At 39.1% G+C, this 25,183-nt stretch overlaps 1 protein-coding gene across 1 annotated transcript in view; it reads left to right on the plus strand.

The window, feature by feature from the left end:
• rasa2 (RAS p21 protein activator 2) overlaps positions 1-25,183 on the plus strand; it is a 346,877-nt gene that overhangs the window by 6,953 nt on the left and 314,741 nt on the right. The window contains exons 3-19 of the mRNA XM_049575935.1: positions 2,149-2,252; positions 2,396-2,490; positions 6,427-6,503; positions 12,231-12,314; positions 13,974-14,046; positions 14,124-14,200; positions 14,727-14,828; positions 19,989-20,142; positions 20,258-20,406; positions 20,861-20,975; positions 21,464-21,538; positions 22,077-22,200; positions 22,757-22,863; positions 22,970-23,053; positions 23,241-23,318; positions 23,422-23,495; positions 24,029-24,135. Coding sequence (XP_049431892.1) covers positions 2,149-2,252; positions 2,396-2,490; positions 6,427-6,503; positions 12,231-12,314; positions 13,974-14,046; positions 14,124-14,200; positions 14,727-14,828; positions 19,989-20,142; positions 20,258-20,406; positions 20,861-20,975; positions 21,464-21,538; positions 22,077-22,200; positions 22,757-22,863; positions 22,970-23,053; positions 23,241-23,318; positions 23,422-23,495; positions 24,029-24,135 — 1,679 coding nt within the window. The remainder of the gene's footprint in view (positions 1-2,148; positions 2,253-2,395; positions 2,491-6,426; positions 6,504-12,230; positions 12,315-13,973; positions 14,047-14,123; positions 14,201-14,726; positions 14,829-19,988; positions 20,143-20,257; positions 20,407-20,860; positions 20,976-21,463; positions 21,539-22,076; positions 22,201-22,756; positions 22,864-22,969; positions 23,054-23,240; positions 23,319-23,421; positions 23,496-24,028; positions 24,136-25,183) is intronic.

Raw genomic sequence — 25,183 nt, forward strand, 5'->3', positions numbered from 1 at the left:
CCGACCTTTCGCTAGGGCTTGATGATATTGCTGAGCACAGTATTGATAAGAATCATCCTTGAAATCAGCTGAATTTTACTGTAGTATTTCCAAGATGTAAAAAGTGCTTGGAGTTTAAATAAAGCGCTCGTAAGGGCTTGAAATTATAATTGCATTACTTTCAGAATAAATTACTATCTGGTGGAATAATTTGCTTTTAGATAAAGAAATAAACTTAGTCAGATTGTACGATTAGATTACACAGGTGTACCTAGGGCTGGGTATCGTTTAAAAGATATGATACTAGTACCAATACCTTTTTAAAGTGGTACCCATACCAATAGACTACTTTTTTTGATACCCATCATGTAAATTGAAGCATTCAGTTATGTAAGATGCCACCAGACACCACAGGCATGTAGTATAGCCGTACTTTTAAATGTTTTGGTGGCATCTTGGCACGCTGAACTTCCAACTCTATAAATACGCCATGCTCAATTTCACCACACCACAGACTACATGGGTGGTAGCTGCTACAGTAGTGAGCCAATCACATGTCGTGTTAAATTGCACTTGTATTGACTGTCTGAGAGCAACACAAGATACAAAAATATAACATATAAATAGTATTTTTTCTAGATCTGGGTATAAAACGATCAAATCCAGGTATCATTTGACTGGAGCAGTTTCAGTACCACTTGGCACTGAGTTTTTTTTGGTCAGTACCTGAGAGGTATCGAGTACCCAGGTGTACCTAATAAAGTGGCCACTGAGTGTATATATTGTATATAAATGTGTAATTTACCACAGGTGTAAGGTGCTGGAAATACACCTTGAAAGTGCTTGAATTTCACTCGTGAAAAAATGTAGAAACCCTAAAGAATATTTTCATGATATTGAGAAATATCATGACAACAAATACATGCTTAATTTTTAATACTACATAATCAAATTTCTGTTCAGTGCAAAAATTTCAACAACTTCTTGTATTCACTTTTAAATACAGTTTGCTTAGAATCATTAATTTGCCAGCCTGATGTCCTCACAAAATAATTCCACTGAAAGTTCACATATGACATTAAACAGTATTAGTAGGTATAGCGGATGGATTTTTATTGTTACTAGTGGAAGAACCCGTCACTGGTAGAATAAAAGCTTTCCTTAGCTGTATTATCTGCCTAAATCTTGACTCTACCCTCTTTCATTTTACTCTCCAGATATCTTTGTCACATTCCAGATATTTTATTCATCCCAGCCCCCACTTCACAGATTTTATGTAATTAAATCCCATTTAGTTTGGTGAGCGTAGAGCAATATTGTACAAAAACGTCTTCACAGATTATTGTTGTGGGGTTTGTACACCGTTCAGCTGCATATTAAGGAAATGACAAGACAGTTTTATGAGAGAATGGACGGCAAAAGTGACAGATTTAAACCCACAACATAGCGAGAACATTCCCCACAAACTCGATGAGTCATAAGGGCACCCTGTGTTGTCCACCTTCTGCTCAGACGGTTCATTTCCCAGGAAATTAACAAATCCTGTGCTTATGATAGCTCTGCTCAAATGTGATAATGTCTGCTGATAACACCAAGTTATGTCAGTGATTGTCCGTTTTTTTCCTACATAATCTAGGGCCATGAAACAACCATGTATCATAGTACATGATCGTTATAACCCAACAGCTGTACATTACATGAGGCAGCTGATTTACTGATCACAGGATTTTAGAGTACAGAATTAGGTCACGTGGATGGCAAAGATGTAGCTGAGGAAATGACACATAAAGTACAAAAAGTGACTAACAGTTTGTAGCATGCAGCAACACTCAAGCCATTTAATGCTGTTGACATCACTCACATTACTTTATAATAGTAGCTGCCGTTTGCAGCTTATAAATGACAAAGTACTGCAGACCTGGTTGAGCCGCTGATGTTGAACGCTGGTGTTGCACACAGTCAAGAAGTCAAACGTCAGTCTTAACAAATCATTAATTAAGCTGACACTGTGTCATGGCTCAAATCGGGCTATAGCCACTAATCTGTCTACAGTTCATCACAAATTACACCACCTACTACACACACTCTCGGTCATGTTCTCTCACACTGCCTTTTTCCACATAAGATTCAACCTTGTGTGCTAATTTAAACCTCTGCCTTTATTTACAGCCCTTTCTACGGAGAGGACTTCTACTTTGAGATCCCACGTCCATTTCAGTGTTTATCCTTCTATGTTTATGCCAAGAGCGTTTTCCAAAGGGAGCTACCTGTTGGTAAGTTGCATTCAGTAAGGCAGTGTGTTTTCAAATCGGAGTGGACGAGTTGTAGTTTAATGTGTGTGTGTGTGTGTGTGTGTGTGTGTGTGTGTGTGTGTGTGTGTGTGTGTGTGTGTGTGTGTGTGTTTGTGTCTTTACAGGCAAGGTGTCAATCCGGAAGGATGACCTGTGTAAATACAGTGGCAAGGAGCACTGGTTTAGTCTTCATCCAGTAGATCCTAACTCAGAAGTTCAGGTAATTTTTTGCAAAAGTTAAATGTTTTGATGATTCACAAATGTGGTTTAAAAATTTTCCGTCCAACTTATAGCATGTCTCATCCTGAATTTAATGTAATAAATACAATTTACAAGTTGCTACTAAACTTGCTGATAATGAGATTGCACCGCTCACTTCAGGCTCAGGGGAGGCACGCTTTCACATGTTTCAGCGCCCCAACACAACAAGCAGGACATTCACCTGCATGTGGACTAAGATTTGCATACAGATAAGATTATTTCCATGTGAAAGTGCGGTTTAATAATAGTCTCTGTCCAGGCTGCGTGTTTTAACTGGTCGAAAACCAGGGACTCCATCTACACAAAAACGTTTTCGTTTTAAAATGCATACTTCTCCGGAGCCCGGCAAGTATCACAGCCGTCTGGTTGCAGGAAAATTAAATTCAATATATCAGACTTAATTTGGAAAGATTTTGGCAGGCTCTTATTGTCACGACATAAAGGAAGTAAAACATGTTTTAGACTTCTTGACTTTTAAAAAAGAATCCCAGAGGATATCTAACAGGTTTGTGATGGAGCTGGTTGCAAATTGGTGTGTGTGGTGAAAACACCATGACCGTCCGGCGCAAGATGAGATTTGGACATTATTGAGAAAAACACCACTATAGTAAATTGATAGATCAGTGTTATTGTTTTGAAAGTCATTATTTTTACCACCTGACAGATTTAAATTTGAACAAAACCTATAAATCTGGACTTTCATGTTGTGTTTCAAAAGTCTGGCTAAAATCCTCAAAGTCACCAAATCACTTGCATCTTTTTTTATCATGCTAATGTAGCTAGTCTTTCAATGCAACTGTATACAAGATGGTTGCTTATAATTTGCATTCTGCCTAAATCCAGGTATTTATTGTTTATACAACCAGTATGTCAGTCTGCCGGAAGCCCAACAGGAAATATTCTGAAGTGTTACAAGGCAAGTTACAAGTTTCCCATGATTATTTGAACATTTTAAAATAAAGACAGAGGGCCGAATTCACAAAAGGATTGTGTGGCTTTTGTGGCCGCTAAACCGGTAAAAATGGAGCAAACAGATACCGTCTAATTCACAAAGCACGTGCAGAGGGTGAAATGCTCCACTAACTGCGCTGCCAAGCAGATTGTGTCTCAGTGCTCCGGTGTTATTTGCACGTATTTAAATGAGGCAATATGCATATATTTGGCGGAAAAATTGCCCCTTTCTATGCAAATGAGCCTCATTGATAAACAACGTCTAATTCACTAACACCAGCGCTAATAGCCACACGCAGTTTGAGTGAAGTAAATAACGTCTTTAGAAAGCTGGTGCAAAGCTGGGCGCTCCTCCGTGGAAGCCTCTCGCCCAGACTTTCCAGTGATCGTGGCAGCAGTGATCGTCTGTTAAATCAGTCTGTAAATAATATTTTGACATTACTATTATAATTTTATTACTTTAATGGCATCCGAAGATATTGGTGCGTTGAACAGGTGACAGTCTGCGGTCGTTCTCAAAACGCACTTCTGTCACGCACTTCAAAAGCAACTTTCAATAATTTATTTTACGAAACGGGGGAAACAAACGTGAACAAAAACGGTTCTATAACTCATATTAAATTCAAAAGATAATGAAAAAACAGCTACAAGTGAGAGGGAATAGTCATAAAGTGGTCAAACTTGGTCAAATCCACAGCCTCAACCCATCCGACACTGTTAGACTGACTCACCAGCAGACATCACTACATGAGGGCATAAAGTATTCAGTACTTTGCCAAACAAAGTCTGCCATTGTTCTGCCACGGTGTTCTTGGCGCAAAGCCAGCATTTAAACTTTGCCATGTGTGGCTTATTGCAATCAGGGGCAAATCAGGGGCAAACTGCACTCAGCTGCCAAACTCTGTGGGCGTGTTTGCACTGGCATATCATTAGCGCAATATCCTTTGTGAATAGGACGTTAAGACGGAGCAAACTGCGGGTGCAAATGAAGTGCAATCCAAGGTGCTATCAGCGGCCGCAGTTCATTCTTTGTGAATTCGGCCCAGATACTTGTAAAGTTGACTGCAGCTGTCTGTAGCATTTATTAATTATTACGATACTACAGCTATAGTCTTGACTTATGAGGTGTTTTCGGTCCTATGTATGTTGCATGTGTTACAACGGTCCTTTTTTTGCCTTTCAGCATTTTATTGATCTCTTTTTCAGTGCGCAGCTCTCGTTTCTGTCACATATAGGGCATGTGTGTGGGTTGTTCTATTTCAACTGTACATTTCTTTGATCAGATAGTTTTTGTGGTCTGGTTGTGTCGGCTGAAACTACAGCACACTACCACTTCTGTGCTGCTGTAGCTAACGTGTTGACTCTAGCTGCCATTAGCCCACGCCAGACTATTCTGGGTATGTGCTGCTACACTGATTCACTCACAAGTAGACACTTTCAACTGCAAAGTTACATCAGTGAGTGATGGAGGTGTTATTGCAATGCCTCTCCGGCTTGGTTTGTAGTCAAACAGAGGCTGTGTATGTACCCTGTGAGCAGCTTTTATTCCACTGTGAACCAGCTCGGTTAATAAAGAAAACGACACAGTAGGACAAACAATACACACTTTTTTTGACCACATTTATTATTCAGCAAATTAACACTCACATTACAACCACCTATCCCCCCTGTTAATGATGATATTTGCACACTTGGATCCTTGCAAAGTAGTAAGTATTATATTGGCTTAAAGGCCTATCTTGCATCAGAACTACTCGCCATCTCAGCCAAGTGCTGAATTGCAGAGACAGAGTGCAAGTGTGTGGGCGTTTTGTTTAGTTCTCTCTCTCTCTCTCTCTCTCTGACACTTCCGAAGGCGAGACCGGCAGCCTTCACCACATCCGACTCCGTAAAGATCTTTTATGAGTGATGACAAAATTCACAGCTGCTGTAGCTCTTGTCACACATGGCACCTCCATTAACCTAAAACAACATGAAACATGAGGTTGAGCTGGGCCACATGTCTGGGACAAGGACAAAAAGACAGAGAGGGAAATGGGCAACCTGTTTCAAACAAAATGCAGTGAAAATATGTGCACATATATTAAGTGAAATAGGGTGGGATAGCTGACAGACTTTCATTGAATGTACATATTGCTACTCTAGTTAGGAAGTTTAAAGTGAACACTGCCTTTTTATTTTAGAAATAAATCTTGTTTTACTTTCAGTGCTAAGAAAAACCATGTAGCCTCTTCCATTTTACTGTGCGTCTCTACGTTTTATTACACATGCAAAGTCCCTCACTTATCACTGCGTTCTTTATGATTGGGTGGGTTGGATGTCATTGTCTACTCGCTGACAACAGCACTGGTATAGTTTTATCTATAAAGCAATGTTGGGCAAACTTCCGGCCTACCTCTGCACCTTTCTGTGTGTCAGCTCAGGTAGTTCCCAGCTACGCTCCTCCAAGTGGGTGCTTTTTAATGTACCCCAGCATTTTAACAGATCTGGGGGAAACTGCGTTCTCCTACTCTACACCTTAGATAAAGATCGAAAATTAGAAACACTTATATCCATTGATGAATGTAAGGGCATCATAAAGAATGTGGGGACAGAGACATGTGCTTGTTTTTCTCGAGAGTCCACTATGTTTGAATAGTTGCTGTTTTATTGTGGATTTTGAATGTGTTCTGATTGGCTGCTACCTCGGCCAGGTCTAAAAAGAGATTTTCAATCTCAGTGGGACTTCTGGTTAAATAAGTTAATGAAATAAAAAATAAATATTAGTGGTTAGGTGGAGGAGTTTTACTGCAGCCTACATTTCTATCTCTTTTTACAACCCACATATTGACTTGGGATTCAATTTGAAACTTCTTTTTGGTGAAATGTGCTTTAATGTAAGAGGAGATGTTTTTAGTGATGTATAACTTCTCACCGGCCACTCTCCTCTTCTCATGTTCAACAGGGTAAAGTCCATTTGGAGATGCGACTGAATGAAGTGATCACAGAGAACGGCTCCGTAGGTCAACACTTACTTGTCCGGTGAGTACCAAGATTCCCTGACAGTCAGGTGAGGCCTGATCCAGTTGGAGGTTTATTGACAAGGAATTTGCTTTGGGCTTCGGTGCACACATTAAACATGCAATAAACACATTTAAAGGAAATAACTGTAACACTCAAGAACATAAATATAAAATAGAAACATAGCAATTAAAATATGAAGGAGTTAATTTTAAACAGCGGTTCCCAACTGGTCCAGTCACAGGATCCAGATTTGTCCTTAGTTATTAGTTCAAGGTCCGCGCAGTTTAAAATATTCAGCATCATATTTGCATTTGGCCATGTCGCCAAGCTAGTTTGCTGTCTCTGTTAAGTTGCTCTCCGTTATTCACTCATTCTGTAGCAGGATGCAGCACTTCAAAATAAAAACTCTGTGCTGGAAATTCACTGCACTTAAAAATAAAGTGTGTTTTTTACAAACGTGACGTGTTTGTGAGTCACTTGCGGTTAATTCAGAATGGACCACGACCCGACAGTTGGGAACCAGTGCTTTAAAAAATACTGTGACATAACAAATGTGTGCAATAAAGCTGTTTCAGAATGAGAAAGCTGTATAGTTTTGTGCAGGATGCTCAGAAATTCTTATCAGGGGATCTGCAAAAGTTCACAGCACAGCAAATATGTGCAATGTACAGAGATAATAATCCAAGATATGCGCTAATGTAACACATTTAGACAGTGTCAGTGGGGGTGCCACAGTGCTTTGCACAGCAGGATACAAAAATACAGACAAAGGGTTCCTGCACATCCTTAAAAAGTCTTAAAAGGCATTGGGGTATTTAATCTGAAAATAAGGCCTTACCTGCTGTTAAAATGTCTTGAACTTTCAAAAAGTGTTACAAATGCTAAGACATAGGGAGGAGGATTTTATCATTGTTTTTACTGACTTTGCATTGTAAAATCTCAGTAATTGGTGACATATATTTTTATGAATAATTTACTAAATACTCGCATAAACGTCACACAGATTATGATAGTGGAACCAGCAACGCTCCTACTTTGTTTCTAGCCGGGATTTTCAGCTAGCTAGCAGACTGTTGGGCTTCTGCTCAGTCACTGTACCATGGGAGACGTGGGGAAGTGCTGAAGTTGAACAAAAATAACCGAGATATCGCAGCATGACTGAAACCAGTACAAGACAATGCATACGAGGCATGGTGTAATTTTTGCCAAAAGTTTTTCAATCTCTACAACAATGGAAATCAGGGGAATGGAATCCCACATACAGAGTGACAAACACAAAGCCAACCATCAAGTGCCAGGTATTTCCCAGTTCTGTTCTACCCTTTTCTCTGCCACGTTTCCACCCCCATCTCCGATACCAGCACCGGGGTCAGCAGCGACAGATCTCCAAACATTTGACTGTATAGAAAGCAGAGGTACTGTGGTGTCTGAGTACAGTGACAAAAATTGGTCTTAAATTTCATTCAAAGTGGCATTAAAAAACATGTCTGTAGGAGCCTTGCATACAAGGCACACAGAAAGCACAAGCTACATCCATGTGTAAACCAACACAAATTAAAGAGGCAAATTAGACAATGTTTGAACCCTCAGCCACAGATATATATTGCGCAATCAGGAATCAGAGAAGTGAATACAGAAACATGAAGGATAATTATCAGGTTTTTAAGTTTCTCAGACTCTTTTAGTTGTGTGGTTTGATGGGAACACGCAACAGCTCACTGTCCTGCACAGTCTGAAAGGTCAGGGTGTCTTTGTCCACACTATTCTGAAAACAAACACAAAGTGTATTGTAGCTTTGTTTCAGAGGCCGTAACAACAACTGTAGCTCGAAAACATTTCCTCTTCTCCTCTGAGCTCCAGTGACTTCAGCCAGTCAAATGATGTTCAGTTGCATACACTGGAGGTACATGAGAGAGACACCAAAAGAAAGGTTGCGAAAGTAGTTATTAAAAAGGAGTCATCACTGATAAGATCATATCATTTGTCAATCTTAGCTTTCAGTGGGTTGTTATAGGTTTTGTGTGTGTCACTATATATATACATACCTTATCTGTCACATTTACTGCCCAGCTGTACTTTTGACATCAAAAAGTCGTCAGTGTTCACCAGATGACATGTAAGGCTTCGGGTGTGGTCTACTCAAAAGGAAGCACTCACTGAAGAATGAGATTGAGCGCGCGCACACACACACACACACACACACACATATATACATACAAGTACACAAGTATATGTGTGTGCGTGTCAGCGCTCATGCTGTTTACGTGTGTTGTTTTGCATCCCCCATTCATACTTGGAGAGCAGGGCAATGAGGAGGAAGTGATGGCATCTGAGCAGGAAGCCTGTGCTTCTCACACGGCAACCGCTGTGGTTTTCTGCTGCCGTCATTCACTGTGTCTCTCGGATTGTTTGCTTAAACCTTCACCTGCCCACTGTCGGTGTGTGTGCATAGATGGTGATTCTTTTTTTACCAACAACACCCTGATCAGACAAGTGTAAGTTAAAACATAAGATGCGAAACTTATCATGTGCACACTTCTAGTCAACCTGTTGCAGCGTGCTCAGTCACCAGAGATGGTCGGAGCAGAGCGAGATGGGGTTGAGATAAGAGACGTAAAGGAGACTGTAGGGAATATTGTCATGACACCCTGGAAGATGATACACAAACATCCTGACATTTGCTCTGCTCGGCTTCTCCCTCTGGCCTCACTTAGTGATGAATTCATTCTTATTCTCCAGCGACTCCTGCTTAGCAGCAACATCCTGTTTAGGGTGCCCACAGTGTCTGTTTGTTGTCACCTAAAACACCTGTTAAAAAAAAAAAAAAAACAGTGGTCGCTGTGTGACACGAGCCAAACATGAGGGCAAAGCACAACTTCTAAATGAAGACCATAACACCTCTATATCAATGCATGGTGTTGTTTTAAACTGTTGACACAATGGCCGTTTGAGAACTGAGGAGTTGGTAACAATGTAATTTTAAGTAGCAATCCTGACAATTGATGGCAGATTAAAGAAGCCTGAAAACTGATGAATTTGACAAAAATAAAACATAAAATAGTTTTGAATCACAACCAACTTCATAACAATATGTTTGCCCTCTGTGTCCAGTGTTGCCTCCAGGCATCATGACCCTTGTTTCCTCAACAAAATGCAACACCATCTTACAGGAATCAGTGTCGCAACAAGAAGGGATGAGCCAATAAATAGAAAAACACACGAGACTGTGCGATTTGTTTGAAGTTTAAAGCTACAGCTGGTAACTTTTATGAAAATAACTTCTTCACATCAACTTCAAATCAAATCAACTTTATTTATATGGCACTTTTCATACAACAGTAACACAAAGTGCCTCACAGAGGTTAAAAACAACAAAGATCCAAACAGAAAACAAAAAGAAAAGAGAAAACCCAACCCTCCCACCCAATAAAAAGCTATTTAGCTCATAAAATTGAGTCAGTAGCTAGGTAAGAATGATCTAAAACAGAGACATAAAATGCATCAAAACTAAAACCTATAGGCTAACTAAAATAACAAAAGATAAAGGTTAAATGAGATAAGAACGTAAAAAGAGGAAGGGTAAGAATATAAAAAATAAATAAAAAATAGATAATAGATGGATAAATCGGTTACTTCTTTGGTAACTTCTTCTATGGTAACTTCTTGCCGCATTTGCTGAAATTGTCACTATTCTGAAAGAGAATATACACAGATGTTGTGGTTAAAAAAAAAAAAAAAATCACGTCCCTCCTCCTCTTCCGACTTCTTCCAATGGCACTTGCTAGAATTTACCCTGGCACACCAAAAAACAACCAATCAGAGCCGAGGAGTTTATAACGCAGCTGTCAATCATGTGAATCACTCTTTGAACTTTGGTCAAACTGTCAGTCTACTCAGCGCTGATCAAAAATAAACTAGTCTCGCCTCAATGTTTCAGAAACATATTTTAGTCTACTGTTTAGCTGTAAAATGGCAGTTTTGCTCCAGTTGGTCTGCCGTGTTTTGTTTTGTTTTGTTTTGGCTTGACTGTTCTCAAAATAGCGGCTGGTTCACAAATGTTCTCATTTTACAGCTAAACGGTACACTAAAATATGTGTACTGTTAAGCTGTAAAATGAGAGTTTTGCTCCAGTTAGTCTGCAATGTTTTGTTTTGTTTTGTTTTGTTTTGTTTTGTTTTGGCTTGACTGTTCTCAAAGTAGCAGCTGGGTCACAAATGTTCTCATTTTACAGCTAAACAGTACACTAAAATATGTTTCTGGAAAGATTTGAGGCGAGAAGTGAGCAATGCAGTAACAGAATCTTGAGCGCTGCCTAGTTTGACAGTTTGCAGTTCGCAGGCAGGGTGTTATGTTTGACAGCTGCTTTAGAGACTCCTCGGCTCTGATGTTTTGTCTTTTATGTTCAAGTGCAACAATGCCATTAGAAACACTACAAGGCAATAGAGTAGACAGATGAGTATGCTATTTTTTTTATGATATTCATTTTACTTCTGTGTAAAAACGGTGACAGTTCCAAATATAACAGAAAATTATTTTTTTTTTATAAAAGATACCAACTGCAGCTTTAAATGAAAATTTTTATTTTGTCCTAAGCAGGGTTGCAGCAATGTACTGATTTCAGGGTATATCGTGATATAAAAGTTGATGGTTAGCATATCTTATGCTTATCTATAATATTGAAAAAAATGCAACTGGACAAAATGGTTTCAAGTTTTAATTATAGTATGAATACATTTGCTCAAACAACAACAAGCCTTCCATTTTCATTGTTTTAAGGGTCATTCTGATTGATGATAATACAAATTCTGTAATACCTTGATACCGTGAAACCACAATATTTTCTGAGATGGTTACCGTACTGTAAAAATCTCATATTGTTGCAACCCTAGTCCTGAGTCAACATAAATTAGTTAGCTTTGTACAGGAAGTGCATTTATCAGAAGCATTAGTGGTGTTTAAATTATTATTTTGTATAGAATGCATGAGTTTATCCTGATTTTAATTTAGGTAAAAAGTTAAAAATGTACTGTATTAGTAGTTTTTACATCATAATCATGTGTTTGTGTGTAGCGTGTGTGAAAGAAAACAAGAGTCGTGACTCATGACGAAAGAGTTTTTATCTTTTTATGGGCTATTTCTTGGCCTATTGAGTTGGTTTTAAAGTTACTGAAGTTGATGCCCACTGCACACTGATATGTTCCGTAGTGGCACACTCAACACGTCAATACAAAGATAATATGTCTTCTTTGAAAGTCATAATTGTCTATTAAGTTTGGAGGTTAAGAGACCTCAGCTTCTGTACGGTGGTGCCTCCTGGGGAAACGTTTTCCTGATTGTTCATACGTGTCCTGTTACAAGTAACCTCTTTTTTGTTTGTTTGTTTTTACTCAGTGCCGTGACAATGCAGGCTGTAGAGGCCTAATAGCATTAGCATTTCCACTCAGGCATCTGTTGAACCAACAAGAAATTATTTACCATTTATGCTCTCAGGAAGACATGGTGTTGAAAGCTAAGCTCTCCCAAGGTCTGTCGATTTTATAATTGCTCAAAATATTGTTTTGTTCTAAGATGATTAGTTTGACAGTAACAGTAAGAGCAGTGGATTGTCTGCCCGAATCCTGCTGCTAAACTACGTACATAAAAATGATTTCTGACTAATACTTCAGGTGGTGGTAATGATGTGAATTAACACAGTCCTACAGTCATTTTTATTAATGGTGTCCCTCCCTGTTTCTGTGTCTCCAGGATAATAGAGTGCCAGGGACTGCCTTTGATCAGTGGGCAGAACTGTGACCCCTACGCCACCGTGTCACTCATTGGACCTGCCAGGTAACTAAAGGGAGCGAGGGTTTACAACATACACACATGATGATATTCTGTACATGTTTTAGGTTGTTTTAGCTTCCAACCTACTAATCACAGTGCTATTTTGTCCTTAAGTTAGTTAACACTACTTCGCATTTCACAGTTTGCTTTTTTCATATTGTTAACAGCATTTACTGTTACTTTTTGTATATAGTGTTTTTGATTCCAGCCCCCACCTATGGGTGTAGAGTTCTTCTTAGTCATTAGTTCAAGGTCCACACAGTTCGATTTATTCAGTGTCATACTTGCGTTTGGCCATGTCGTCGAGCTAGTTTGCTGTCTTTGTTAAGTAGTTGTCTGTTAGTCACTCACTCTACAGCAGGAAACAGCTCTTCAAAATGTGCTGGAATTTACTGTATTTCAAAATAAAGTGTGTTTTTTACTAACTTGACACGCTCATGAGTCGCTTGCAGTCCATTCAGGACCCACTTTGGGATTGCTACCTAACAGTTGGGAACCACTGTCTTAGATAACTGTTAGCAGCATTGGCTAACAACTCAGAGTAGCACCAACATTAGCCTGATTTTCAGAGCTTTGCTACGGCCTCATAAATTTGATTCATTTTAGTAGCTAGCTAGGTTAGCTGACTGGCTTATCTGGCTATTAAAATAAACAAAAACACTATATACAAAACCAATAATATGTACAAAGCTAACTGTGGAAAGTGAAGGATCGCTAAGGTCAGAGGCGAAGGTAACATGACTGTAGAGTTTAAAGAAAGTAAACTTGAAATTAGTAGAATGGATATACGTCACACTACATTGTGCAAGTAGTGTATTATCAAGCTTTTCTAACAATGTATCAAATGACAATATGTCAAAATATGCGACAGCGTGAAAGGGGTTGGTCATAGTAATGAACCTATAGCCAGTTATCATCATAATCTGCCGCTCCCCTTGGCTCTACAGAGCTTTATAATTGCAGGTCACTGTTTGGCTCTCCGACACACACCTTAACTGTTTTGGTTCAGTGTCACCGCTCTCACATCATCGTTTTTTTTCAGCGGAAAAGCTCTAAAAACCTACTGGACAGTATCTACTCCTCACTAAGTGCCAGACAGACACAGTTAGAGACTAGCTGGTGAACATAGTGGAACATTTAGCAGCTAAAGGGCCAGATATTTTAATCAGGAGTTGGTATGGACACAAACTCGACTCCAAATGAATTATAATGTTGCTCTGAACAGTGTTATGACAGTATTGTGTTTGTTTTTTGCCCCCATGTGACCTAAAAAAGCAGTTATTACAAGTGTCACAATAAAATGTAAATCAGTTCTTAATGGACTGAGTCAGCGGAGAGTGGCTAACACTAGTGTGCTATCTTTGATCCATTTTGCAACAAACTGCAGTTGCTAAAGGAAACTAAGGCTGAGGCGGTAGTGTCATGACTCACAATGATCTAATCTTGAGTACACTGGTTACACCGTGAGCTTTGTTTAGATCACTAGATTAAAAAAAATATATATATTGATGTTCCTCATTTAAAATTTTTATAAACGGCTATAATCTTGATGCACAGAAATCAAAACGGAATCTAAAAAGCGATGGTAACCACATGTAAGGCAGAGTAGCTCTTGTGATGATCAGTTTGTGATGTGACAGTTTCTTTAATGTGCCTCCTCAGATCTGACCAAAAGAAAACAAAGGTAAAGAAGAAAACCAGCAACCCTCAGTTTGAAGAAACCTTCTTCTTTGAGGTAACTTTTATTTGGCTCATTTGAACACTGTTTGTGTAAGTAAGCCTGTAAATAAGCTTTGGCATGTCCACTCTCAGGTCACACGGTCCAGCAGCTACTCTAAAAAGTCTCATTTCCAAGTGGAGGACGAGGACATTGAAAAACTTGAGATCAAGTAAGTTTGTTTTTTTTCCCCCTCCTCTCCTTTGTATGTTTCACTTTCTGTGACTCTCCCTCCCTGCCTCTCTCTCTTGTTTCCCCTCTATAGTCTTGACAGAAGAAAAATTATTTCTTAACAACTTGAGGACAAAAAAGTGAATTTAGATCTGGTGTGTTCTGACTACTGATAGAGAGCCTTGGTTTCTGGTTAAGGATATGTGGGGCTTCCCTCACAGTGGACTCATAGCTCACTGGGTAAGACTAGACAGAGTCAAAGGTAAACACTCATGCATGGGTTTGAGGTTTGGATTTGAGGTGGTGTCATTGCACGGGTATTGTATTGGCTTCTATGCACCAAGCAGGTAAGCACCACTCCAGTAGTGACATTTATTTTGTCCCTTTTTGCCATATTGGCACTGGGTGTTTATGTGTTTGTGCTGAACACACACAGCAATGAAAAATGTGCCTTCCTGGATGTACATTTGATGGCGTATATTTAGAGATGAAATACTTTCCTCACTTCCTGTCTTCTGCCTTTGCAGAGTTGATTTGTGGAACAATGAGAATCTGGCTCAGGATGTGTTTCTGGGGGAGACGCGGGTCCCAGTCAAGATCCTGCGGAGCGACCACATCCACAAAGCCTGGTACAGATGGGACAGAAGATTTTTGTTTTTTAATTTCTGACATTATTTTGCTCCAAACAAACACGACCAGCATCCATAATTCTACGTTTTTTTCTCCTGTCACAAGACTTACACTATTTGAAACGTCTGCTAAGCTCACTCTTTACTGTGGTTGTGCCAGTGGTGGATTTCCGATGTTCACCGAGGATAAACATCCAAAAATCCATTATGAAAATCAAAGAAAAATGTTTGTTATAACTCCAGATCATGGGTCACATCCATCAGCTTTAATTAACTCTTCTGACTTTTATTTTCCACAACCGTCAGTTCTCTTTCCACTGTCCTTTTCCACAAAACACCTGTTTAAAAATCTTTTATTTAAACTCAATTTAGACTAGTTTTCTTGTTTGTTAAGGATGTGGTTCAATTACAAATCATTTTTTTACGGGATTAATTAAGATACATCAAAATATCTAAAAGAAAGAAATAAGAATTAAACTGTTAATAACAAAAACAAAAAAAAAGTTTGTTGCCGAAACTGAAAATGTGGTTGCTATTATAAGTCACTTTATATTTTAACCAGTTAGAGTCAGTCATGGGGGGAAAATGTACATGTAAAAATATTTATTAATTATATGCATATATACGTATAAAATGAATAAATATTATTATCATAAATTTTTATATAACATTACATATAAATATTATGATTTATATATTATATTCCTTAAACTATTTATATTAATTTAATTTTTTTTAATATTTGAATATTTTTTGAGCGACTAAACATAAAGTAAATGTCAAGAGTATAAATGAAAGTAGAAATCAGTTAAACACAGAAAATAAAGCAGTTTAGGCCATTTCTGACAGCTCCTGGGGGAAGGCCGAACGAACTCGTAGTGTTTATGAACACAGTGATGCAGACATTACTGTAAAATAAACAGATACAGACAGTAGCTTTGTGTTACACCTCTTTTATCTACTAACAATAATCCAATAATCAAACATTAAGTTAAAAATACACTGAGCAAAACCACTTTTTTGTTAATATTGTGTTTACTTTTTTCCCCCATTCATCTCATAATTAATTTCATTTATTTGACTCACGACCATATCACATGGTGTGGAGCACAAACATTACAGACAGTAACAAAACAATGGTACAAGGCGTGTTACTGAAACAGAGGAAGGACATAGTTCAATGGTGTTCATTATGTCTTTAGTTTCTGATGAAGACTTTTTTATCTCAGACAGATGTTACATACCTTGACATGTTTCGGCGGAAACTGCCTTCCTCAGAAGTGTCACTTGGTGGTGGCTATGACGCGTCTTTATCAGCTGATTGGTCAATCAGCTGATACTAGGGAGTGTGACTGACAGGACGGTCACGCCACCTGCTACACACACAACAAATACCGGCGTTGGATCAGGGAGGCTATCGAAATAAGGAAGCGGTGCCCAGGGACGATGAACAGAGATGAGGGGGCATACATACTCTCCCACACCTGGAGCAGCGCCCTGGAGAGGGGACAGCAGGTGGTGTGATCATCCTGTCAAAACTGACAGGACGGTCATGCCTCCCTAATATCAGCTGATTGACAGATAAAGACGCATCACAACCACCACCAAGTGACACTTCTGAGGAAGGCAGAAGTTTCCACCCAAACATGTCAAGGTATGTGACATCCTAACACAAGTGTGAGAAAAAATAACAACTAAAATCATTAGAAGATTCTTCAATAAAGCCTAGTTTACAAATTACTTCTGGCTCATCTGATTGTAATAACAAAATTAATTTAAACATAGATGAACGGTTTAAATAATACCTGTCTCTGTAAGTCATTAAGCTCACATTCTGACATTCAAACAAAATACGACACTCATCTCCCACGTGATTATCATTACAGAGGCTGCACATCCTCTGGTTTCAGTCCATCCCTTTATATTTTCCAGTGACATCAGGAATTCTGGTGTTATTTACTCTAAACAGCAACAAACAGCCTGTCTGTACCTTTGGTTTTCATGCAACAGATACTGTGGTTCAAACTCTAGTTTGAGTTTGACATATATATCACATGATGTCATACGTCTGAGCTCACTTTGACACTGATTAGCCTCTGTTCAACAGTTTGCTTTAACTAGATCATGTTGTTGCTGCAAGCACTTTGGTAGAGCTGCCAGTCCGCCACACTCTCTTCACATTTACGTCAACTGCATGCAGTCAAATGTTTTCACATACATGGGCCTGTTGTTTCTCACTAAATGCCTTTTTGTCCTGCCGTGGCTAAAAATAAATCGGCCCATATTAGATTTCCAGGTGAGATAATGGGAGATCTGTGCAGCATACATGCACCACTCCTGTCTCGTGTTTATCAACTAGAGATGTGATTTTTACTGGACTGCAGTAACATCAGGGACATAATTGGAAATAAGTCCAGGGTGCTCTTGTCCTGTCCCCGCAAAAGTCATTGTGTTTTATCAATAAATGTATTAGATTATTTTTAAATGAAGTAGTATTAGTAGACTGAAGTCGCTCTGACGTGATGGCCTGGTCACCTTCTTCTAAACTAGATCAGGTCTTCACACTTGGCAGTGGCAATTTTATTTATATAGCACATTTTATTATGCTTAAACTCAAAGTGCTTTACATTAAAAGACAACACGTAGAAGAAAATACAAGAAAATGAGAAGCATACATAATTATAAGAATACAGGAGAGTACAAGTCATCAACACAATCACTTGTAGAGCTTCTTGTTTTAGAGTCGTTATGTTGAGCGACTCCTCCCTGCTCGTTCACTGGGACGACCTGAACTGTTAAGTTTTCCATAGCTTTAAGATGATTTGAAAAATCACCCTGGATTCCTCAGCGTTTGGCAGTTCTTCCTCTGTGTGGGTGTTTCCTAGCTTTGCGTCAGTGTAGGTGATATGGGATTATGCCAGATAGCAATCTGTTAGTACATGAGGGCCGTGAGTTGAGTGCGTGGGTGGCTTTTTGCATGGTGGCAGTACCTCATGTCCTGTGTTTATGCTGGAAATGGTCCATGTTCCACACACTTAACAACTGTTCGGCTTCATGAAATCAGCACAGGTGATCTGTTCACTTCTTCCTAGAAATGACTCTGTGTAACGTGATTACAGCTCAGGCAGGTTATGGACGAGCCCACTGTATGTAGCTGCAGCTTTTTGAAGCACTGCAGCTCAACTCTGCATTTAATCATTTTGTGTTTTGCTCCACCTGTTGGCTCTTTGGGAGACGTGCATGCAGCAGAAATATGAGCAGTATTCTCTTACCTATTTAACAAATCCTTTGATTTTAAGTCAAAGGTATTTAGTCCATCAGAATTGCTAAAACAGCTGTCTTCCTGCTTCTAAGGTGTATACAAGTAGGTGTTAGCTTCACTGAGTCGTTCCTGGAGCTGCTTTTTATGAGGAATTTGAGCTACTTTCATCTTGGTGACACTTCAGAGCAACAGTAGCTACAGTAGAATACCCTCCAGGTGTATTAGTGTATACGCAGTAGAGCTGCAATCATCAGTCGTTTAGTAGATTAGCTGATGGAAAGGAAATTAATCACCAGCTATTTTGATAATTAATCGTTTTGGTCTCTTTTTTTTTTTAAGCAAAAATGTCAGTTTCAGCCTCGTTAATGTGAGAATTTGATGCTCTTTTTCCACATTTATGAGCGTAAATCAGGAGTCTTTGGGTTTTGGACTGTTGATTGGAACAAAGAAACATTTTGAAAATTTCTCTTTGGGCTCTGGGAAATTGTGATAAAAAATTTTCAAATAATCGTGAAAATAATTGTCAGATTTATCAATATTTAAACAGTCATTAGTTGCAGCCCTAATCTCTAATAGTCTCTTGAATTATACATCAGACATTAATGTGTTTAAACGCATCATTCAAGAATCTGCTATTTGTTTTTGTGTCCCATTTTATTATTTTTGCAAAGAGCTTCCATGCTCGTTGGGTAAAACATGTTAAAGGCTGATCTAGAAGAGCTTTGTGATGCTGATTTATTTCCAAGGGCAGCATTATCCCAGTTAGAAAACAAATGAATGAATAAATGACTTAATCTCAAACCAAAAATAAAGAAATAAACATAATAAAAAACAAAAAAGACAAAGATAACAGTTTCTATAAAGGAGTAGGTAGAAGTAAAGTTTATGTCTCTACCCCTTTTCTTACATTTCTGCTTTTAACTCGTATATTGTTTCAACAAATTCCCAACTTTATTTACAACTAATATATAACTGTCCAAGTATACAGTCCAAGTACCACCCAGTATTACAAAATAAATATGCACTCCCCTAACACAACCTTTCCTCGTCTATATATCTGCCAAAAATATATTTTTTGTATTTGCATTTGTGCTTTGTTTCAACTCATTACGCAGCCCATTCCACACGTTCATCCCACACACTGAAAATACCCAGACCCCTCTGAAATTATAACCCCCCCCCTCCCTGTCACAAACCATCTTGTGAATGTTGCCTGGAACTGAATTATCTTGCACTTTAAACATGGTTATTGTAGTTTTAAATCTGACCAGATCTTAAAAATTGAATGCATGTGACTTTAAAAAACACTGTGTTCCCTGTGCCCCACATTGTGAACTGTCCTGATTGCTCTCTTTTGAAGGATGTATAAGTGTAAGTGTTGCCCCAAACTTGAAAAAAATAAGCCACAGTTTTTATATAAAGTCTGCCAGTTATATATTACTGTCTATTGCAGTATTTCTCCTATTCAGCGACTCTATAAGTTGCTTATATATGTGTTTAACAGAAACATCAGAAACAAAAAATTATTGATGAAGATACTTTTTGTTCTTTATTTTGAGAGGTTTAATTCCATGTGCAGACACTCTTCTTTTTTCCTTTTAGCTGTCCTTTTTTACCCATAATAATAGCACAGTTAGTGTCTGATGTATTGAGCAGATGGTTTCAGGTCAGCAGGATCAACCATCCCATCAGCCTCCATTTTTCTGAATGCGGTAGTGAGCCTAAAATTATTAGGCCCATGTGTAATTTTAGGTAGGTTGTGTTATGTTTTTTGTGTGCTAGGTTTGTTAGGTTGAACTTGCTCGGTTTCTAAGGAAACTGGTCGGTCATGAAGTTGAAAACACTTGTTTTTCCATGCACCACAGTAACATGGTGTCTTTCTTCCTGTGCTCTAACAGGTATCTCCTCCAGCCTAAAGGGAACGGCAGCAAGTCCAAGTCTGATGATTTGGGATCCTTGCGTTTGAAGCTGACCTACATAGAAGACACGGTGCTGCCATCTACCTGCTACACACCACTCTGCAACCTGCTGCTCAAATCCCCAGATGTGAAGGTGAGACAGACGCTTCAGCTTTTCCTTTGTTTGTAAAATGTATTAGAAATATAATAATGGAGTTTATCAGTTTCACCTCCTCTAAATACTCTCAATATATTTCACCCTCCTTCAGCCCATCTCAGCGTCAGCAGCACACATTTTGGGGGACATCTGCAGAGAGCGATACGAGGCTGTTCTGCCCACGGTTCGACTGCTGCTCCACCACAATCGCTTTGTGCCTTTTGTCTCTGCTGTGGCAGCACTAGAGCTGGAGAACACTCAGTGAGTACTTACACATGCAACCTGCAGTACATTATAGTACAGTATAGGTACACAATGGCGTGTAGACTCTTAGACATGTACAAGATATATATCATGGGCCACGCTGTTACCTCTCAAAGCCTCAAAGCATTTAAGTAAAGTTCCTTTTTTGACAACCTAATTTTGTAGTGTTTGACCATCATTTTTTGAGGCTGTGATAATTTAACCAAAGCTGAATTTAAAAAAGGAAGCAGCTCTGAAAAGGGGAGTCTGATACGTTTCATATTACTTCTATTTTCACTTTGATAAACTTGTGAAACTGTCTAACAATGGATGAGATGGTGCACAAAATGTGATACCTATATAATGAATATGAAGACGAAATGATGTCCATAACTTAAAAAATGTTATGATGTAGTCAGAGCTGGTGATAATGTCTGATTGATGTTGGTGGAATATTTCTGTGTCCACACAGGGAGGCTAACACTATATTCCGAGGCAACTCACTGGCAGCACGCTGCATTGATGACATGATGAAGATTGTGGGAAAGAATTACCTGGCAGTTACCCTGAAGCCTGTAATAGATGAGGTATGAGTAACGAGGACACACACACACACATTCAGTGTAGATGTCAGAATGGGCATGAGTCACTGAGGTCAGTGTGGAAAACTGCACTTCAGCAGCTGCTTTTCCACAACAAACAAGCAGATGTATTTGGTGGCTTTGGAGTTCTGACAGGGCACTGCATTGGTCACTTCCCTCTGAAACCCCTTTTCAAGAATTTCCTCTCATTGACGCACATTAATGTGAAGATCAGTGGTTCATTTGTGGCTTTTTGAGACCTGCACCTGCAAAATGTGCCGTATATTGTTCTTGGTTGTCGTCATAATCTGTCTTTAATCTGCGGCTTTATATTACTGTTTATTAAATGACTTATTGAATGCTAATTTTAGAGCCTCAACACACCCGAACTGGAATAAATCCGCAGTTCCACACAACACAGAAACTCAGCCCTTGTTACTCATCACCTGACTCTAATTGTTTGTCATTTTTTTGTCCTTTTCAATCCTTCACAGATTTGTGAATCCAACAAAACATGTGAGATAGATCCGGTTAAACTAAAGGAAGGTGACAACGTGGAGGTTAACAAGGTAAATGCACATGTGTCTTACAAACCTGTCCACAGACAAGCACAAGATCCTTTTTTTTTTTGTAAATAAGGTATTTTTATTGGTAATTCAATAAAGATATACAGAATATTAATAAACAAAGACAGAACCAGTAAGGACAAAAAGACAACCCCACCCACCCATCAACTCGGGAACAAACAGAGAAATTAATTAAATTCCATTTACACAGGGTGAACCTAAGCAGAAATAAATAATGCCCGCTTGCGCTCTACTTAAGTTAAAATCTAGAGCAGTTACTCCAAATATTGCCATGGACAAAGATAGGGCAACCAGCTGTCCAAAGATTGTTGAGAAAGTTTTGGATCTTAAATCCCGGAAATGAAACATACAGTTGGTCATAAAACAGAATGTCTTGCCGCATTTCAGCTTCCACTGACTTCTCCTTACATCTTCTGTATCATCATTGATTTCAGCGGTCCTTACGGTCTGCATATTAGTGTTCCTGTCTTTATCAAATGTACGTAAACTACAGCAGTACTAATGTTTGTTCCCTCTGCAGGAGAACCTTCAGGGTTATGTCCAGAAAGTCTTTTCCTCCATCACGCAGTCCAGCTCCAGCTGTCCCCCACTTATGTGTGATGTCTTCAGGTCACTGCGACACTTGGCCTGCAAACGCTTCCCAGGTAAATTAAGCCTTCAGTGTTTTTTTGCTGCCACTTTGTTTGAGAAATTATCCTTCACACATTAAGAAAAGAAACCTCAAAACCAAGCAAAACAAAACCCATCTTGACCCACCACAGGCATGTAAATGTTCCTCCGTCTGTGTTGTTTCCTTTGTTCCTCAGAAATTGTGCAGCAGTTCAGCAGGACACTAGTTTATTGTTGTAAAGGCACTAAATATGTTGACAGTCCTGGGCTCCACACCAAATTACTTTACAGTTCATTTACTAAGTTCTGTATATTTTTCACTGGCATGGTGGTCCAGTGGTTAGCATTGTCACCTCACAGCAAGAGGGTTCCTGGTTTGAACCCAGGGGTGGGGGAGCCCTTCTGTGCACAGTTTGCATGCTCTCCCTGTGTCACCGTGGGTTTTCTTCAGGTACTCCAGCTTCCTCTCACAGTCCAAAGACATGCAGGTTAACTGGTGACTCTAAATTAAGCGTAGGTTGTGCTTATCGATTGAATGAGCTTGTGTTGTGAAGCCAGAATCAGTTGTCACCATGTTCCTTCTCTCTACAGCTGATCCACACGTTCAATACTCGGCCGTTAGCAGCTTTGTTTTCCTGCGGTTCTTCGCTGTCGCTGTCCTTTCTCCACACTCCTTCCAGCTCCGCTCCCACCATCCTGTAAGTGCACGGCCCTGGCACCGTTTTCATAAATATTTTGGAGAGCAAATTCACACATGGCCTCTACAGTGTACTGATGTCGCTGTACGTTTTTCTTCAATTCTAGGATCCTGAGATTTCCCGCACACTTACACTCATCTCAAAAACAATCCAGACGCTGGGCAGCTGGGGTAGTTTGTCAAAAAAACTGGTAAGATTAAGTACGATCTAAAGTCCTAAACAGAATTTCTTTCATTTCTTGAAAATCTAATAAACAAAGCAGTTGAGTTAAATATAGTCTATTGTATAGTGAATGGCAAATACTGGTTTTTAAATTTTGATTGTTCAAACAGTGTCACATGCACGATTTTAAAATCTGTCTCTTTTTCTCTTTGTAGTCTAGTTTCAAAGAAACCTACATGTACGACTTCTTCAAATCATTCCAAGAAGACAAGTGTATCGAAAAAGTTAAAAAGGTATTTTGTTAATATACTCAAAGAGTCCAAAGAATGTTAGTGTTAATATTTATTTATCATTTGAATGGTGAAGGCTGAAATCTTCATCAATTCTGTTTTCCAGTTTCTTGATGAGATCTCGTCAAACGTCAGCAAAGAGTCCAGTGGGCTGGAGGATGCAGTAGTTCTCAAGGAGGGGTGAGTGTTCATTATGAGCCTGGTCAGGATCAGGAGGAAGAGGAGGCGACATAAAGAGTACAGCTTGTGTCTGCTGCCTCTTTTAACCACTCTTCCTTATGAGATTTAAGTGGTCTGTTGGGAGAAAGTGCAGAAAAAAAGTCGCTGATATCACTGAGTGACGAAGGCTAAAGAAAGCTTTAGCGACTATAAAAATGAAATCCTTACCATGTGTGGTCAGTGGAAAGTTTAATTGTGCAGCAGTGACAGAAATCTAACCAGTAAGACTTCACTATAGCCTCATGTAATGTAATGTCAGTGATGCAGGCTGAGAATAGTTAGGCAGTCAAGTAAAGTTTTGCACCAGACACACATTTTACTGCTTAGAATTCAGTTGATATTTATTTAAAATCAGAGCGGAGGTTTTTCTTTATCCAGCTGGTCAATCTAATTCAAACAAAACCAAAAGAAGATCCTGAAAATAATACATTTGTTTACTGCCTGTAAAACGTTGATCAGTTTTTGAACCTCAGTCTCGTGTGTGTCCTCCATAGGGAAGTACAGAAACGTGCCCAGGGCAGGAAACGCCTTGGCAAGAGAAACTTTAAAAAGCGATGGCTCAGAGTGACCAACAGGGAGCTCTCCTACCACAAACATAAAGGTGAGAACTCTCTCTATCATCTCGTACTCCAACCACATTTATTTCACCCAGAAATTGTAGCATAAAAAAGATGAACCTAACAGAAGATGGCCACATGCAGTGCTTCCTGTCACAGCATCATTCTCTTAAATTTACCACCAGATGGCGCCAAAGTAAAAACTTTTCCAATCTTACACATAGAAGAAGTGCCTGTTAATAATGGTATGTAGTATATAGACATTAAAAGCCTCTGAAATGATTAATATTAAGGGGAAGCCAGCATATATTATTGTGTTGAACTGATTGGTGTGTGGTAACACAGTTTTTAGGGCTTTTTAAACTAAGTAAAATACCATCTTCTCAGGAGTACTCAAGAGAAAGGGTCAAAATATGTTTTACGGTCATGTGATTTATCAGAAATGGAGGATGTCATGATAAATTAGGGTACTTATCTTTTTTGACTGATCATTTGGGGCGTCCAGATGTGTCAAGCTGAACTTTTATCACTACTTCACTGCTTACAATAAACAAATTCTAGAAGAGATGAAGGATTTCTATCAATAACTGAGTTGGTTTGTGCAATGAAAACAGTTTACATTCTCTGTGAAGATGTTTGTCAGCATTAAAAGTTGGATATTTGAGTGGTGCATGAAGATCTATTGACTTCTCTGTCAAAGTCGGGTTGTCAGAATTTTTTTAAGAAGAGAAGCGGTTGTATTTGAAACTGCGTACACACCTTTGAATTTGGTTTTGTTACGTTTCTAGAAAGGCTCTGCCAAGATTACAGTCACGTCTTGGTCAGCGTTGGTTAGTGTCTGTCGCCCTAGTTGTTGCAGTATAGTCAACCTTTGTCTGCATTTTTTGGCGGATTCAGCTTGTTTATTCATGCCCGACAGTAAATTAAGTCACTCTGATTGACAATTCATCCCAGTGCACAAGAACCTCAAGAATCTGGAGGTGAGGAAAGCATAAAAAAAAATGTCAAGAAGTCGTAAGATCAAAACAAACCTGTTACATTAGGCGAGGTGTTGCCATGGAGCTCTTCAGCAGAAGCAGTTTGTGATGGTCT

The sequence above is a fragment of the Epinephelus fuscoguttatus genome, linkage group LG5, assembly GCF_011397635.1.
Source record: "Epinephelus fuscoguttatus linkage group LG5, E.fuscoguttatus.final_Chr_v1".
Taxonomy (NCBI): Eukaryota; Metazoa; Chordata; class Actinopteri; order Perciformes; family Serranidae; genus Epinephelus; species Epinephelus fuscoguttatus.